General features: G+C 49.3%; 1 protein-coding gene across 1 annotated transcript; it reads right to left on the reverse strand.

The window, feature by feature from the left end:
* Positions 1–7,178: 7,178 nt before the first annotated feature.
* Positions 7,179–17,132, reverse strand: barx2 (BARX homeobox 2). Its single transcript, XM_037477633.2, has 4 exons — positions 16,726–17,132; positions 11,595–11,898; positions 9,198–9,282; positions 7,179–8,791 (listed from the first exon to the last, which is right to left on the reverse strand). The coding sequence occupies exons 1-4, from the start codon at positions 16,910–16,912 to the stop codon at positions 8,516–8,518; spliced, it is 852 nt and encodes a 283-aa protein (XP_037333530.2). The 5' UTR covers positions 16,913–17,132; the 3' UTR covers positions 7,179–8,515.
* Between the last annotated feature and the right edge of the window lie 689 nt (positions 17,133–17,821).

Consider the following 17,821-nt stretch of genomic DNA (forward strand, 5'->3'; position numbering starts at 1 on the left):
ACGGTGCAGCAGACGAGCACATCAATTATTATAGCACGCGACATTATCCGTGCACAGGAAGACAGATAAAAAGACGCGAAAGAACAACACTTCCCATTGGAGATAATGATAACAAGACGGTGTTACATGTCACATCGTGAAAACAGATGTCGATGATAAGTCACAGATGACAAGCTCATCTTCCTGCCAATGTGAAAGTTTAACCGTCGTAAATCACTTAGGATTCACGCTAACAAGTCGCGTGGGGACTTTTTTTATTTTTTTTATTTTTACTCCGGGGGGGCAAAGCAGGGATACCAACAAGGACCTTTATGGTGGGGGTCAAAAGAGATCTCTGAGCCGCGGCGTGTGCAATCTGAATAAACAGGGATGATTGCGGTGGATAACATGGAATTTAGCAGAAAAACAATATCGGTATTGTGTCGTGACGTGTTATTCATCGTCAAAGAATGTCTTCATTTTTTTTTCCCTTTCCGCCGGGCCGTCCCCTTTTGACACCTGCTGACACCGCGATGGAGCGCGCCTGTCTTTTTTGTCAGTTAACACACGGACACATTCTAGGACACACAACACACCACAAGCACCTCTCGCCCATCTGCCGTGCCCTTATGTTTCATCACCTTTAAGTGCTTAAGAAATGATCTATATTCACGGACGGCTCGGGGGCCTTTTCCTTCTGCTTCACCAGCCAGCAATGTTGTTTGTGCAGGGAGTCCTCGGGGCACAGAGAGCTCACCCTGTCAGGACGGAGGACAGAGATTCACGTCTTCATCCTCACTTCACTTGCCTTGCTTATTTTTCCCCCCCGTTTTTTTTTTCTTTATCTTTTTTTTTTGCCCCCACAATCTCTTCAAATTTTCCAACCTGAGAATGTGTTTTTGTAACTTTTTGTGTGTGTGTGTGTGTGTGTGTGTGTGTGCGTGCACGCACACACCCCGAGCGCACGGGCACGTCGCCAGACGCGGGGCCCGATAACATCTTGAGGGAAACGTTGCAGAACTGCGTGCTCGAATTCAAAATTACTCAAATGTTTATAGCAACCGACGCCACAACAGGTGGAGACGGAGCGAGCCGCTGGCAGGGCCGCCCCGGGTCCACGGCTCTGCGAGGAGCGAGCCGCTGGCAGGGCCGCCCCGGGTCCCACGGCTCCGCGGGGAGCGAGCCGCTGGCAGGGCCGCCCCGGGTCCCACGGCTCCGCGGGGAGCGAGCCGCTGGCAGGGCCGCCCCGGGTCCCACGGCTCCGCGAGGCCTGCCAGCGGCTCGCTCCCCGCGAGGCCTTGTGACAGCAGGTTGGGAGGAGCCGACTCGCAGTCCGCCAAAAGCAACAAGGGGGGATTGAAAGTGGGTAAAAGGCGGCGTCCTCACCCGACATTTTGCCCCGATTGCACCTTTGTGTTTTTTGTTTATCCTGCGAAAGTGCACCTTGTAACACTAATGGTACGTTATCATGACGTTTCCTTCTCACTCGCCTCAATCGCAGCACTTCTGATTACTCGAGGTGACGAACGGAAGTCATCCACAAACACCCCTGGTTTAGGATCTGTCATTCGCACTTCTTATTTATGACTGTAATGAGTGACTTGTGGTCTATTTTCCTCTCGGAATAACCCACACATCAGTCATGCATGAGTCGGCCTCGCGTGTCGCAGCTTGCTCGAGCCTCGGAGAGAAAGCACAGCTGTTTCGCTACACCTTCACGTCTCCTTGCAACCCCAACGGCGGGTTCGTGTGGAATCAATGTGGAGTTTGTGATCGAATGAGAAGAATCGGGAGTTTATTTTTTTAAGAGTCAGCGAAGCATCCCGGGCCCCCCCCGCCGCTCTGTTGAACCTGGCCCTCTGGGGCTTGACGGGTGACCCATGGATGCTCCTCTGACATCAGAAACGAGCGCAGCCCGGGATCAGCGGCATGCTCTGCTGTCAAAAGCGGCTGACAGAGGACGGGCTAAACATGTCGAGGAGACAGAGGTCCCACACAGCTTGCCAATCCTCCCCGTACACGCCCCCCCCCCCCCTCCCTCCAAGTGGAAATATTTGAAGAGAGGACAGATGGCTCACCTGAGCAGATCATCTCCCTGCTGTGGAGAAGGGCCAAAACGGTCGAACCCGAAGCAACGTGGAGACGGAGGACGCGTCCGCGGATTGAAAGGGACGCACACGCTCACTCACACGCTCACGCACACGCTCGCTCACACGCTCACTCACACGCTCACGCACACGCTCACTCACACGCTCACTCACACGCTCACGCACACGCTCGCTCACACGCTCACTCACACGCTCTCGCACACGCTCACTCACACGCTCACTCGCACGCTCACTCGCACGCTCACTCGCACGCTCACGCGCACGCTCACTCGCACGCTCACGCGCACGCTCGCCGGGTCTCGCTTCGTCTTATTCCGGCTGGGCACAGACCTGCGAAATGAGCTTTCAACAAATATGTAATAGCTCAGTCATTCTGCCACTCGGTTGATCCCCCGCATTACACAGCCGGCACCATTCCTGCCCCCCCCACCCCCCCCCCCCATCCCTCCCCCACCTCTCTCCCCCGACTCCCTTTGACATTTCCTTGGCTTTTAGAGCAGCTTCCTTTATAAACTGGAGACTGTGTGTAAAATGTGGATTACAAGCGTATCGAGCTCAGTTTTTCATGTAGTCTAAATTAAGTCCATCGGGCTCTTTAGCATCTGGGGAGGGGGGGGGGGGTGGTGGTGGGGGGGAGGGGTTTAAGCCTGGAGGAAAGAGGGAAGTTATAAAAACAGAGGGTGAAGAAAGTAGACCCGTATAGGAGTTATTGTGCTTTTTTTTAAGGTTTAAAGGACAAAAGTTCTTCCTCGTTTCGCCGTTTCGGACTTGTTGCTGTAAAGCCGAGTGCAGGCGGGGGGGCCATGAGACCCCTCGACCTAAATGGTGAACGAGAGAGGACGTCTCCCGGAGGCCACACCAGGCCACAGGAGGGGGGGGGGGGGGGGGGAAGCAGCAGGCTTTGTTGGATTCTGTATGGATGACTCCGTTGAACTCAGCTGTCCCTGAGAATGAGCTACGCTCTGACAGCGTGACGCCGTGCACCACCCACGCGGACCTTGTCTCATTTGGGATTTTTCTGTCGATGCTGTTTGTACGGATCTTGTTGTATGATTTCTGCAATTGCAGGTGGAAAAAATATAACTTCTTGTTTTGGGGTATTAATCATCAAACACGCTAACTTTACGAAAAATAATTCATTACAAACCTAGACATTTTTGTTCCAATGTATAACAACTTTCTTGTTGCTCTGTGGAAAGCAACAATATTTTAAAAAAAAGATTGTTTCAAGTTGCAACCACCTGCAGTGCAGAAGTTCAAATTAGAAGACCAATAACAATCACTTCAACCTTTGTGAATACCTTTCAACTCGCTTCCATTCTTTTATACGGGATATTAAAAAAACACACAGACTCTTGACACTTCTGGCGCTGAGGAACCCATCCGTTAACAGCCTTTTTGGATCCATCTGCGCTAAAGCTACATTGCGTAATGGAACGAAAGTGTTAAGCAAGAGTCTTGTGACTTTCGTAAAGAAATAACCGGAACTGGAAACGCACAGTAACACATGTTGAAAACTGCTAAGAGATTTGTGTTTTTTCAAGTTTACATTCAGGTCACATGATGAGGCCCGAGCCTCATTCGGTGACCGCAGCATTGTTGAGATATTTTAGACTTGTGCCTGAGCAAAGAGAAGTTGGTTCTTCGCTTACAGGCCCATCCGTCACAGTCGCCCCCCCCCCCGTCTGCCCCCTCATCATCTGCACCTCGGCAGGTGAAACGTTGGCCCTGGACGTAAATCCCGACGGCTGAAGGCTGAGGGAACCCTCTGAACTATTGGACAACCGTTTAAGTGTATCCGTTACTGGCACACGGGGGGGCTGCGGTGGTGGGGGGGGGGGGGGGGGGGGAGTAGTTAGGACACACGGTAGCTCTAAACTGACAGGTCTATTACTGGCCATCTCCTCAGCGGGCGGATGTACACCCCTGAGCTGGTAATCATGACTTCCATTACAAGCCCTTCAAGATGCCTGCAGCAAAACACACACACACACAGACACACACACACACGCTTACTGGTTGATTCATGAGCCCGGAGGGCCGGGAGGTGGGAGGCAGCGTCGTCGTCTCTCCCAGACATGTTGACCAGAGCAAGAGCTATCAAAAGACGACAGGGAGGCGGGCAGCGCTGCAATCAAAAGCACTAAATGCATTAGGCTGAAGGATCCCACAGTGCATCAAACAGGGGATGAGCTGAGAAATGATTTGGGCACTTAGTCCCAAAAGCATCTGCGTTTATGGATGATTGCGCAAATGACAGAAGTGATTCAAGGAAGATTTGATTCATAAGGTCTGAGGAAGACTCGGGAGCTCCTTTGGGTTGGTTCCCATTGGTTGATTTACAGTTTTTAGATGCGTCTCTTGGAGAGAACCAAAAAAAATAAACCCTGGCTTCAGCGGAAGAGATTCTTGCACGTACTTGTTATTTTCGCCTTACTTTTTCACCCTGCTCTTTGATTTTAAAATGAAGAAGAAATGAAACATGTTCATGTACGTCCACTCATCGTTTAGTGTGCATAAAAGGAAACGATTTGCATGACTTGTTGTTTTACTCTTCCGCTGGTAGCAAACAGGGGAACATTTAAGCCATGGATCCTCTTGGTTTTCCAGGTTACCAAAGTGCAGAGGAGAGATGCTCAGACGCCCCCAAAACCACACCCCCAAATGGACCCGGTTTACAAATGGAGACAATGCTTTGTTAAAGAAGATGTAAAATCATAATCTCATGTTCTCATAGGATTCTATTTAATCAGACTTCAGAGACGCCCTCTGATGGCCAATACAGTTAAAGGCACTTTCCCCTATTACTCTTAAATCAACTGTACCAACTTAGATAAAGTCAAACGTAAGGAATGAATGTGAAGTCCTCTGATGCACAGATGCAGGCAAAGACGAGTAGTTCCGCACAGAACCTTGCACAGACGGAGGGGGGGGGGGGGGGGTTCCCCGCGTTACACGTTGCTTAGTCTGAGCGCCCCCTTGTCTTTACCGTTAACAGCGGTTTGCAAAAACAGAGCCATGCCCAACTCTTCTACCTGTCTCCCAGAGGAGGTGACCCCCATGACATCGCCTGTATGATTACTGCTTCTCCTCCACTGTTATTAAAGACAATGGGGCACATTGTGCGCGTCGCAGAAAAGCCTCCGCCTTTGTTGACACGCGTAAGCCCTCCTGCACTCAACGTGCGGAGATAGCTTCCTCTGCCATGACACAAACGAGGGTGACACACACCGTCAGCTACGCCCGCCCGCCCCCCCGCTAACAGGCCGAGCGCGCGCTGAGCTGACAGGTGAAGGTGTGCAGTGGAAGTCTTAGTGGTGGGAGGAGGGCAGGGCCTCCTGTGACCTACAGCTGAACTTGGGCTGGTGAGGAGATAACAGGTTCTCCAATTAGGCCGCCGGTGTCTCACCTCGCCACACGACAATTCGCCCCAGAGGGGAGCTCGGCCCGCCTGTTTGGGCGTGCAGAGCGCGGCTCCTCGCAGACCTGTAACCCCCCCCCCACCCCCCCCTCGCCCCCCCCCGCCTGGCAGCCGAAGCCCGTGTTTTCTCAAGCATATTTAATAAGAACAGGTCCCTCTGAACCGGCTCCAAAGGATTTCGTTATATATTAGTTTTAATTTTGAGCAGGTGGTGAGGATGCGTCATGAGCTCATACTTCCACATGAGCTGCAAGGCTAATTCTGGATAATTCATGTGGAATATATTCCAAATAAGTAGCTACTGTAAATGCACAAAGTTGTTTAATTCTCATGAACCTAATACATATTATTAATTGTGTTTTGTAAACTGGTAGAAGTAGTGACCCAGTATTTAAGCAAAGGGGACAATTTGAAGGTAACAACAGATATAAACTGAAAGCATTGCATTTTTTGTAGGAATCAATGAGGGAATTTCATGGCTTATTTTACACTATCTACAGATTTCTGTAACTGGCATCACTGTATTTTTACGTTTACATTTTTAATGTTAAGATTAATAAATTGTGCTCCCTGTAGCCCTCCCAGAAACATTCAGCTCTAATGCTTTCATTATTGTAAATCAAAAGTAAATTTATTTCCCAAAAGGTTTCACCTTTTTTCTTATTTTTTTTTCTTAATTATAAAGACGTCCTCTTTTGTATTGTTGCTGATGAGTGTGATTACATCATCACCATGATGTAATCACACTCGCTGATTAGGCTGAAATAATAAGAGCAAATACATTTTATTTAATTAATTTTTTTTAGAAAGGTGTAAGAAGTTATGTTTAATGTTAAAAAAGAGAAGTCGCACAGGCTCCGCCTCACATTGAACCCTCCTCCAATCAACAGGCCTGAACAGCCAGAGGTCAACCCGGCAGGTCGCCCAGGATCTCACAGCCTTCAGGTTCCACCACGGCGCTCGGGCTCGTGCTGAGCTGAGCTGAAAAGCGACTTCATCGGAAACCTCGGCCCGAAAACGAGCACGTTTTTGACGACCTGTGACGAAAAAAAAAAAAAAGCTCACGCGGGGTCAAAAGGTTCAGAATGCTTCCAAGCGGACGGAGGCCCCCGCCACCGTTTGTGAATTCACACCAACGAAGCCTTGTTGCTTGGAGTGTTTACACAAGGTGTTGAAGAGCACAGAACACAGCCGAGCTGTTTGCTTTTGCACACCGCCCGTGCCCCGGTATCGGCCCCGCTAAAAATACACTTGAGGAGGAGCGAAAGGAGCCTTTTTTTTTTTTTTTTTTTCAAGTGCTCTTGTTTGCCCGGGAGATAAAGATGATAAATGTCACAACACTAAACGCCGAAGCGCTTTGTTCTCCCCAACGTTGATTCATGGCAAACTCTTGACTGCAGCTGAGACGTCTTTAAAAGCTTCCCGGGGGTAATGGGTCGACCTGAACCTCGAACCCGCCAGTTTCTGCTCTTAACTTTGTGATTTGCAGACTCTTAGGAGGACTTAACGGAACATGTGACCCCGCGAGAGACTTTCATTTGTTGGTGAATACCTTTATTATCAAAATAAATATGATGTTTTCTTGACTTTGGTTTGCATGTGTAGAAAATGTCAAACCAGTATATGTATGCACCAAAAAACACCAAGTGGAATTTAAATGATTGCTGTTTTATTAGGTGTATTTAAATACGTAAACACACACTTGCATATAGTAAAAATGATTGTACACAAACTTAAAAAAAACTGCAAACGGATTGAGCAAACCAACGTTATTTACATCAGAAAAATACTGCACTTTTTATATGAAACAATAACAAACTAAAATAAATCTGTGGAGTTCAAAGAGTGAAACTCTTTAATTACACGTCTTTGAGAGGGGAACAAAAACAGAGTAAAGGAAAGAGAAGACAGAGTTACGTCAAAGCAAGTTTAAAATACTGTTTGGGGAACTCATGCAACGTCTGCAGGCTGAATGGCTCTGATATTCCCGCACATCTTTGGCACTGGGTCTAAATCTATGCCCTCTGAGAAACTCTGACAGACTAAGAGTCTTAGTGTCCTCGTGGCAGAAAGTAGAGTCCTCCTAATTCCAGAGGAAAGGGGAAGAAAGATCCGGGACAGCGGTAACATTATACATACAAACTATTTTAATCCAATTTAAAACAGCAGTTAAAAATACTGTTTTACACTCATACACAGTATATATATATTGTATATATATATATATATATATTTATATTGTGTATATATATATATATATGAAAGACCATATATTTTTTACTTTATACACATTTCTACAGTATGATACAGTGGCTTAGCAGAAATATTGTTCTTTTTTTCAGATCGAAAAATAAAAAATGCAAGCTTTACTAACCAAACCATGAAATATGTAGGCATTAAACCAGTGCAGAGGAACTCCACAATAAACATAGAGGTGCTCTGTAAAACCTTACAACTCCAAAAGTAGAATATTTGTAAAAAATACACCTGCGTTCTTCTATAAACACTTTAAAAGCTTTCCTCTGAGACCGACAAAGGCACTGCGGCCGTCGAGTAGGATCTAGTTTTGGCATTGAAGTGATTTCATAACACATAAATACGTCGAGACACCACAGTTAAGGCAAATCTTGATATTTTGGCACGTGCACTTTGTGAGGCAGCTCAGGAGATCGGCGGTGAGCTCCGCCGCTTCCTCGTTGCGCGATTGGGAGTTGGGCGGCGGTGCGACTGACCCGACCTTCCATTTGACAGATTTACACTCCTTATGCCCCGGCTCCTGCTAATAAACACTTCCTAAAGGCCAAATATTTACCCGTGTCTTGGTACGGCACATTTTCGAACACAAAATGAACTGAATAAAAGGCTTCGTTAGGTAAAGATTGGACTCCCGGCGACACGTTTCCTAGGCAACTTGTTAAAGCGAAACGGGCCCCTTTAACAGGGACCCTGAGGCACCAGTTGTTTTCAGGTAGGCGTCAGTCTTTTGGGGTTTTTCTCTCGCTTCGGCTTAACTGGCCGGATGAGTCTCCGTCGGCATCCGGAGCGGCGCCGGCTCCCGCTCGCCCGCCTCTGCCGCCGCCGCCGGCGAGCTGAGATCCTGAGGTTCCAGCTGAGGCGCCTCGCCTCCGCCCGCCGGTCCTTCCCTCGTCGCCATCCTCATCCTGTCCTCTTCCTCCACCTTCATCCGTTGCTCTTCGGCCTCTATTTCTTCCGTGGTGGGGATGGAGTTCTTCTTGGGTCTTCCCTTGGGCTTAGTCGGGGCCTCGTGACCTCCTTTGAGCACCTAGAATAACACACAGACAACCTTAGTGGAAGTGGTAATAAATGGCAGCAGCAGTCAGAGGCAAAGCTCGCTATTATAGTAATCACGAGGAGATGTATTGCTGCTGGCCGCTCCTTGTGCACTCATTTATCTTTAATGATTTCAGGTCCCTTTTTGTTCTCTGAGTTGTTGACCCTTGTACAAAAAAAAAAGTGTTTGCTCTCCCTGCCGTCGTCATCGCTCACGGCCCGCGACGCACCCTCTGCGCCTGTCATGCTGCTACCTCGCTGTTAGAGTTCAAATCCAGCTCCAGTTAGCACCAAAAAGGCCACAGCGGGCACTTTCGGGGACGGGGGAAAATGTGCTTTTAACGTAAGTGAGGATATAGCGGGAGTATTTTCGGAAGGCCTGACCGGCTCTTTCTTACCATTTTCTTCCACTTCATGCGCCTGTTTTGGTACCACGTCTTCACCTGGAGCTGCGTGAGTCCCAGCGACTGGGCCAGGTCTAACCTGCGGTACCACAAACGACAGGAAAGCAGCGCGTCAGATGGGTTAGTGGTGAGAATCTTTACACGTTTCCACCAAACACACGACGCAGTGCAGGTCTCCCAAAACCCTGGACTCGCTCTCTCCGAGTCTCACATCAAAGTGGCCGGTGGCCTGGAGTCTGACGCTGTGCACCTGCGGCTCAGGGAAAACGCCCGCTTGCACCGAAACATCTGCACCAATTCCGAACACGGCGACTGTGCAGTGGGTGGTGCTGGGGGGGAGGGGGGGGGAGGGAGGAAACGGCGAATGCATCCACCACATGTGTTGATCCGTGACTAACAGGGCTAGCGGACGGCGTGTAATGCGATACCTCAGGAAAGGGACAGATGAAGTGAACACGGCTTTCATTGGTAAAAGGAAAGGAGCAATTACCTAGATTGTTTTCTTTTTAAATGAGATTTCCTTCCCTTTACACATCTCAGTCTTAAACAGCCAGATGAAGGGACTCTCCCCCCTTGCCCCCCCCCCCCCCCCTCACACACACAGTGAAAGCAACCGGCTTTGATTCGATGGGGCGAGTGGAAGCCGAGACGGAGGAGAATCGAAATAGCAGAGCAGCATTATTCGCGGGATCTAGGACACAACTCAATACCCCTGCATGAAGCGCTGTGTGTGTGTGTGTGTGTGTGTGTGTACGTATATGGAAAAGGACCCACCGCAATCAAGCACGTCTATCACGTGTCTATGTAGCGTGCACGCCGCAGTCTGCAACAGTTCACAACTGGAGGTAAGGAAAAGTAATTGCAGAGAAGGAAAACACCCCAATTATTTACGGTCATTAGCTCTCAATGGATGAAACGACGCCCTCGGAGCTTAGGAGGCCAAAAACCAGTTGGTGCTTCCACTGCCACGCATTTCACCGGGGAATCTGGGGTGTCACTGAGAACCTTTTCCACAACGACGACAGGGGGAGATTACTGGGACATTCATCATTACAGTCGGTAATCATTGATGCCATGTGATATAAACAATTAAGTGTGTGGGGGGGGGGGGTTTCTGGGATATTTTTGGTTTGCTAGGTTTCCTCCCGACTGTGTCTCAATTCAAAGGTTCCGATGTTATCTTGGGGAGCATGCCCCACCTTTGATGTGGGGCTTGAAAGAGGGATTTTCTCTGTTGTTGTTTTTTTTTTTAATTATTAATTTTTAAATTAATTTTCAACAGCGTCACAATCAGATATTTTTTGACAGGAAAGGGCACTTTGGCACGGCCCTTTGTTCCAGAGGTTGTTGGTTTTGATCGCCGCGTCGTGCTCAGCCCTCGGGGGCCTTCTGCGTGGCGCCTTTCCAACGGCTAAAATATTTAATCATACGTCGTGGGAGTTTTCACCACAGATGGGACGCAAAAGCAACAACAGATCAATCGGGTTTAAACTGATGCCTTTTGAGATTAGGTGCTGTAAGTAGATGCATCGCAAAGAGGATGCGATGTGTGAGGCTGTGTAGCTTTTTGCATGGAGACTGTTGTGTTCCAATCTCTGCCAATGGAAAGCTTTTTTTTTATATAACATATATGGTTCAAAACTATGGAAATTTAGCCTGCAGGCTTCGTATAAAACTGAGGCTTAACTGGAAGGAGAAATAAAAAGTTTTAACCTCATGTCAGGTCCCAGAAATGACCCAAAAAATGGAACAGATATTAGCATCTATATTACTTCATCTCATTTAATCACAAATGCCCTTTCTGTACACCTGCACATGTGTGAAATGATTGGCAGTAAATCAATGCACTACATTTCTGTCTCTGCTTTTATTGGCACCCGTCCCCGCCTCCCTGAATGAGGCAGTGTGTGTCTTTGACGGAGCTTTTTGCAACTGCTTATTTTTTATTATTTTCTTTTTTTTTTTTTGCTGCCCAGGCGTTAAAAACGTCGCTCTTGCCTCGACTAGAACGCTGAGGTAATGCTCTGGCTCGGAGACACGTGCACACAACGCGAGACGTTCCTCGCAGCGTGAAGGAGGGCCGCCGATGTTCGGTGAACCGCTGGTGGATGGATCGGGGGCTCTGTGAGCGCGTGCACGTAGCGCGCTTCTCAAAATGCACGCTACACCGGGGGGCATGCAGGTTATGGAGCTGACTGAAGTTTGGTTGAAATGCAATAATTGTGCGGGTGGGGGGGGGTGGGGGGGGAGAGGGAGGGGCGCCTTTCACGCACCGCTGCTTTGCTTCCTTTGAAGTAACTTTGACCCCCAAATGGTTTACCACCACGTACTCATGCGGTGTGTCATGTGCGTGTTTTTTTTAGAGGAAAACAAAATCAAAGGTGCACCGACCGATCGGGTGTGGACAGGTACTTCTGCTTCTGGAACTTCTTCTCCAGGCCCATCAGCTGCAGCTCGGTGAAGATGGTGCGGCTGCGGCGCGGCTTCTTCAGGCGCGGCGTGCTGCGCTCGGCGTCCGACTCGCTGCTGACGCTGAGCGGCGTCTGGCTGGGCGAGGCCTCGGGGCCCCTCCCGGGGTGCTGCTGCTGCAGGGCGAGCGGGGCCGGGGACGGCGGCCGGGGAAGGTGGAGGGGCAGGTTGGCGGGCTGCCGCGTGATGACCGAGAGGAGCGGGTAGGCGCGCAGCGACGAGGGGCCTGCAGAGGGGGGGGGGGGGGGGGGGGGGCAGAGACAGTGCGTCACGTGACAGAAACAGAGGCCTCCCCTCAGTCACCTCCGTTGTACCATCATCGAGCGCCAGTAATTGCATGAGGCGGGGTCTGTGTGCTGTGAAAAGTGTTTTGCTTTTGACCCCCCCCCCCCCCCCACCACCACCACCACCATGTAGAGGGCTGCGACCCCGGTGACGCACACTGTGTTTTACACCGCTTCCCTGAACCCTTCAAATGAAGGATTATTTTTCAGCTGGTTGTTAAATAATACACCGGCTTCACCTGCGCACGTTATGATGCGCATGCAGGCAGGCAGACGCAGACACGGGATAGGCTGCAATAAAAGCCTGAAGGACTAAATCAAACACTCTTCAGCTAATAAACCCCCCCCCCCCTCCCCCCTCTGTCTCTCTCTCTCTCTTACACACACATGCATACGAACACACACACAGACATTTTTTTTTGTCTTTATCAGCACAGGCGGAAGAAGCAAGACGCCAGAATCAATAAAAAAGTAACACTCGTCTGGAGCCAAGGTGGGAGGAAAGGAGACCAGGAGGTCGCTCGAGAGGATGCAGTGGGTCAAGCAAAGTGAACGTAACATTTTGCCAGAAAAATCCTCACGGCTTCAAATATGAAATCCCCTCAGAAACATTTACAAGCCAACGAAGCCCCGCGCAGACTGTGGCTGATAAGGACACAGCGGGGATTATGGGAGCAGAGCTACAAGATAAAGGGGGAGATGGAGCACAGCAATTGAGGGGTTATATATACATGACCTTAATCTTGACCCCAAGCTAAAAGCCCACCGGAGACAACTAGCCAGTCAAGTCAGACGTTGACTTTGATTTTCTTCATTGCCTTTCCTTGATTGATTTCTGTCTTCAGGCTTCAACACCGAAGGGGAAAAAGACGGAGACGACTCCATTAGAGGAGGAGGAGGAGGAGGAGGAGGAGGAGGAGGGAGAGAGACTCAAGATGAAGAAGAGGAAAAGGACTTGAGAGGGAGTGGGGCGTGTCTGTTTTTCTAACCTCTAGTGTACATGAATGCAGATATACATGCAGACCGCCCGCATGTAACCCCCACACACACCAGTACACACTCAGGTAGGCACAGTTGCTCTTTACTAATGCACAGACACACACACACACACACACACACACACAAACCAGACACTGCCTCGGGCTCATCATGACATCATGTTGAGGGGTTGAGGTCATCACTAATCCTCCAACCTGAGATCGCTGCCGTTGCAACAGGTCTAGACAAGAAGACTTCTTCTCTTTCGGTACACGTCTCCATTCATGCCGCCCTCCGCCTTCAAGGCCATTAAATGCTACGTTTTCCGACTCGCCGTTGCACCGCAGGAGGAATTCCACGCTAACGTGCATCGAATTGGGTGCAAAAGTGAATAGAGAGGGTAATACTGAATGGGCTGGGGGGGGGGGGGGGGGGGCGTGACTTTTTCGATTTGTGTCTTCTCGACGATTGCTAGGAAATCTCTTGTCAACAGAGAGCTTGAAGTTGTCTCCGGACCGTCGCTCAGGAGGGAGCGCCGGAGAGAGAGAGAGAGAGAGAGAGACAGAGAAATGAAGGAGGAGAGAGAGAGAGAGAGAGAGAGAGAGAGACAGAGAAATGAAGGAGGAGAGAGAGAGAGAGAGAGAGAGAGAGAGGGGAATGTCAGCCGCCGTGACTTTCCACTGACAGCGACGCCGTCGCTCTGACACGTTGTTGACAAGCGGCCCGCGTCCCGTCAATAGGCCACAAATAAACTGCTTGATAATCACGCGGGGGGGGGGGGGGTGTGCAAGGGGGGCACGGGACCGGAATAGATCAAGAGCTTTTGTTATGAATTCCTTTCAATGCGGACAATTTGCTCGATTGATGGCGTTACTGGTTATTGGGACGCGAGGCCCGTGGACTCTTTTTTTGTCAATGGGATGCTGAAATGTGGTGATGATTCACTGCCGAGGTATGACATCGTGTACGTGAATGTTTGTCACGTTTCAGGAAAAAGAAAACTGTTGACAGGTAGACAGCTGCTCAATTAAACAGGGGGTTATTATTTTTTCTTTTTTTTCTTTTTTTTTTAAGCCTTGCCCTTTGAGTGCAAATCCAACAGTGTGGGTGGGAAGGGCAACAGGCCACGCGGCTCCTCCATCTGTCCTGACTCACTGGCCTTCCACGGACGATAAAGGGACAGATCTGGGCGATTCGACGCTGATTATTAGCAAATGGCGGAAGGACGTCGGGCAGGAGGCTCTCGTGGAGTTTTGCTGTCAGCCTTTTTTTTGTCCTCGGGCATGTTGACAAACCGGAGGGTCCCGCTGAGCGTTACATGAAACATAGGCATTAACTGTATAATCCGAAACCTGATCCACACGTCTTCCCGGCAGCTGAATTGAGCCAGTTCCACTACTACTTTTAGAACTGATTTATTACTGATCCTTTGTGTAGATAGGAAAAAAGGTTGCAGAAAACGGTGGTGGTTTTCAAGGTGCGGGGGGAAGGGGGGGGGGGGGGGGGGGGGGGGCGGTGACGGCTTGTCAAACATTATCCCCAACTGAAGGTGGTAGATCTACGCTCATTCCGTCTTTGTGTGTGTGTGTGTGTGTGCATACTTGCCCTTGTGTGTGTTGACATCAGGAGTAATCAGCCTTCTCAAGGAGGCTTTGTGCTTAATGGGATACGGCATTGTCTGCAGCGGATCGGGGTTTTAAAATGGGATGAAAACTCCTTTGCTCGCTGGGATTTCTGCTATAAGCCCGGTGCCAGTAGGAGACCAGTATGCAGCGGCCCTTGGGCTGCGCACACTCATGCTTTTTGTCTATTTTTTTTTCAGCATGCTGTCAAGTGAGATTACCCCACAGTTGATCTTAATCTCTCTCACCTCTTGCAGAAAGCACCACTAAAAGCCCTACCCTGGGTCCCGCTGAGAGACGGGACTCCAAATGAAATATTACAACCTGCCATGACGTCTTCCCTGTGTTCAGCACCAGGTCAGGGCTCACTGTCTCTGGCAGGGAGTAACGTCCTCGGGTATATGAGCCACTTAAACCTGCACGACGCGAACGCCCTGAACGTCACTTCAGAGAAATACAATTAAGGCTGAGATTCCAGGTGCAAGAAAAACAAGGATGTGTCTCTGTGTGTGTGTGTGTGTGTGTGTGTGTGTGTGTGTGTGTGTGTGTGTGTGTGAATGGCGGCGTTCCCGGGGACAAAACACTGCACGAAAAAACAATCGATGCGTCGCCGAGTCCGTCGGGGCGGCGGGAGGCCGCAGCAGCATCCCCCGGGAAGTCGGCTTTTTGGGTGTCCAGGGTGGAGGGGAAAAGGGGGGGGGGGGGGGTGGGGGGGACCTGCGAGCCCCCCGCCGACTTATATCCACTATATCCAGTGGCAGTGGAAGCCATTGATGTGAGGGAATATACTGTGTCTCACACCACCCCCCCCCTTCCCCACCCCCCCACACACACACACACACCCCCGCTGCAGCTACAAATAAGTGGTGGGCACAGTGTTCTGATATGCAGGGCGGGTCACTCTATCCATCCCAACAGAAGGGTGCCAGAGTCCAGTCACGGTGCCCCCACCCCCCAAACCCTCCCACCCCCCCTCGCACACAGAAATCCATATCAGAGGGATGAGGGAATCGGGAGCCCTATTTTTAATCCACCCACCGCTGTCATCATCAAATTGCCGTGGCTATTATTTCAGACTTTGGAGCAATTATCCTAATGGTTACTACAGCGTGCGGTGGCCCATATGTTTTCTTTTTTTTTGGGGGGGGGGGGGGGGGGAATTCAGCCAGAGTTAAAGTTCAGAATCCGTCATGGAAGTTTTGTTGCGACGGGATAACATCCGATTGAGCTTTGTCATATCGTGGACATCAGCAGGACAGGAGCGGCGAGGCCGTAAAATCAGGCCATCGCTCACAGCTGAGTGTTGAAGGGGAAAAGTGAGAAGCGCTGATTGTTCAAATCAAGCACCGTTAAAGTGTAATAAATTAACCTAAATTAACCAATAGTATTTATATTCAGTATTTCCTTCCGTATTAATCAAGATGAGGAGATGTGTGCAGCATCGTTTATATTTCATATGGTGCCAGCACCACAACCACACTGTAAACAATTCCTTTGGGGGGGGGGGGGGGGCACAACTTTACTTTGTTCGAGGTCACAGATTTCTAATTGAGGGGGGGGGGGGCATTTTAAACAAAATAACGTCATCAATCATGTGAAATCGGCACATAGAGGACGTGTTCAACCGTAGCAACTAGTGTCTACTGGTCCGCTGCCACCGGGCTGACCTTTACGCGTAAAACAGCAGCATCACTGACATTTACCCACTGACTTCCAACACCGCAGTGGTGCAACTTGTGGAGGAAGCAGAAATTAATTGCGATTCATTTTTTCAAATGTCTGCTTCATAAAAATGAAGAAAAAAAACATCAGATACTTTTGTTTACTTTCAAGCGATGGAATTGAAAATGATTTACAAATATCCGCGTGCACGGATTTTTTTTTTATTACAGCAGCATCACACACTTTCACACAAACTACATCTCACAAATCTGTCTGCACTGTAAACGCACGTCGTGATCCGTGCGCCATTCAAACCCATCACCTCCGGGAGTTGCATGAGACGCGTCTCTCTACATTGACATCGGCAAAAGAAGCTTCTAAATAAACTTTCCGCGCCAGTTTTGCAAGCACGATCCTTTACTCTGATTTACCTCCTATCTAAAACGAGTGATAACAGCACCACCAACAACAACAACAACAACAACAACAACAAACGCGTCCTCTTACCCGAGCATGAATGAAGGGGCTTCGGCCGCACGACGAGCGACGGGCACACGGAATACAGAGAAAGTTTCTCAAAGTAATCACACGTCTCCTTGGAGAGGATCTCGTCGATCATGAAAGTCTTGTAGCGCCGCCTGGCAGCCTTGAGCTGCCCGTGGGAGGAGAGCCTCAGCTCGGCTTGACAGTGCATGATCCGTCCCGGATGCGCCGTGCGCTATACCTTCGCTGCGCGATTATGCTTCTTTTTTTTCTTCTTCTCTGCAGCTGTGCGGGTTTTCACCGTGCGACCGTGGAGCAGCTCATGCGTTGGAACAATGCATCGTTTTGTCTTTGGAAATGCCGCGTAGCTTCTCCCCGAGGCTTGCCTAGGGGTGATGGAGTCGCCTTCAAGTGGAGCCGCGCGCAGCGCCACGGCCGGAAACCAAGTGAGTGCGACGTGCGCGCACAGCCTGTGCGATTTATAAACCATCCCTGGAGTCATCCACTGTGCTGCTCGCTCTCTCTCTCTCTCTCTCTCTCTCTCTCTCCCACCCCCTAATGTATGCATTGCCCCCCCCCCCCCCGCAAACAGCAAAAGGTGTTCTCTTTCATTTTAATCTATATATTAGTTGTACAACTTATCATTTCCACCCTAAATTACGTCTAATTTAGATCATGTTTTCAAAAATAAATACCACGCCATTGATCAAAACAAACAGGATAGTAAATGGTCAACATAGTATTAGTTTTTAAATTCTAAACTCGATGTGAAGACGTCGGCTGTCTGAAGTATTTCGAGTTAAAACAAACAACTGCTGTGTTGAATATTTCCGTTTAATAACATGATTATAACACAGCGTCTCACTTATTCTCATGTAAACAGATTGTAAAACCGGTTTCATCAATTCAATTTGCTTCGTACAAAAGCAACATCTTAATTTCGGGTTGAGTTTTGGATGTTATTAACCTCTCAATGGGTTCTCCTGTGATGTCGATATAGTTATACTAAATAAAAGCACAACTGTGGAATATTGGACTTCTTGTTTGATTTAAATGTTCTATTCCTATTAATAACAACATGTGTGGCGAAATCTCTGTTGAAATAGAATGAATCTTATAG

Source organism: Pungitius pungitius, chromosome 3, assembly GCF_949316345.1.
Source record: "Pungitius pungitius chromosome 3, fPunPun2.1, whole genome shotgun sequence".
Taxonomy (NCBI): Eukaryota; Metazoa; Chordata; class Actinopteri; order Perciformes; family Gasterosteidae; genus Pungitius; species Pungitius pungitius.

Coding starts and splice junctions, on each gene's coding strand:
- barx2 (XM_037477633.2), bottom strand. CDS start 16,912: ATGCACTGTCAAGCCGAGCTGAGGCTCTCCTCCCACGGGCAGCTCAAG. Junction 11,899..16,725: donor GCCCCTTCATTCATGCTCGG/GTAAGAGGACGC, acceptor CCCCCTCTGCAG/GCCCCTCGTCGCTGCGCGCC. Junction 8,792..9,197: donor GCATGAAGTGGAAGAAAATG/GTAAGAAAGAGC, acceptor GTGTTATTCTAG/GTGCTCAAAGGAGGTCACGA.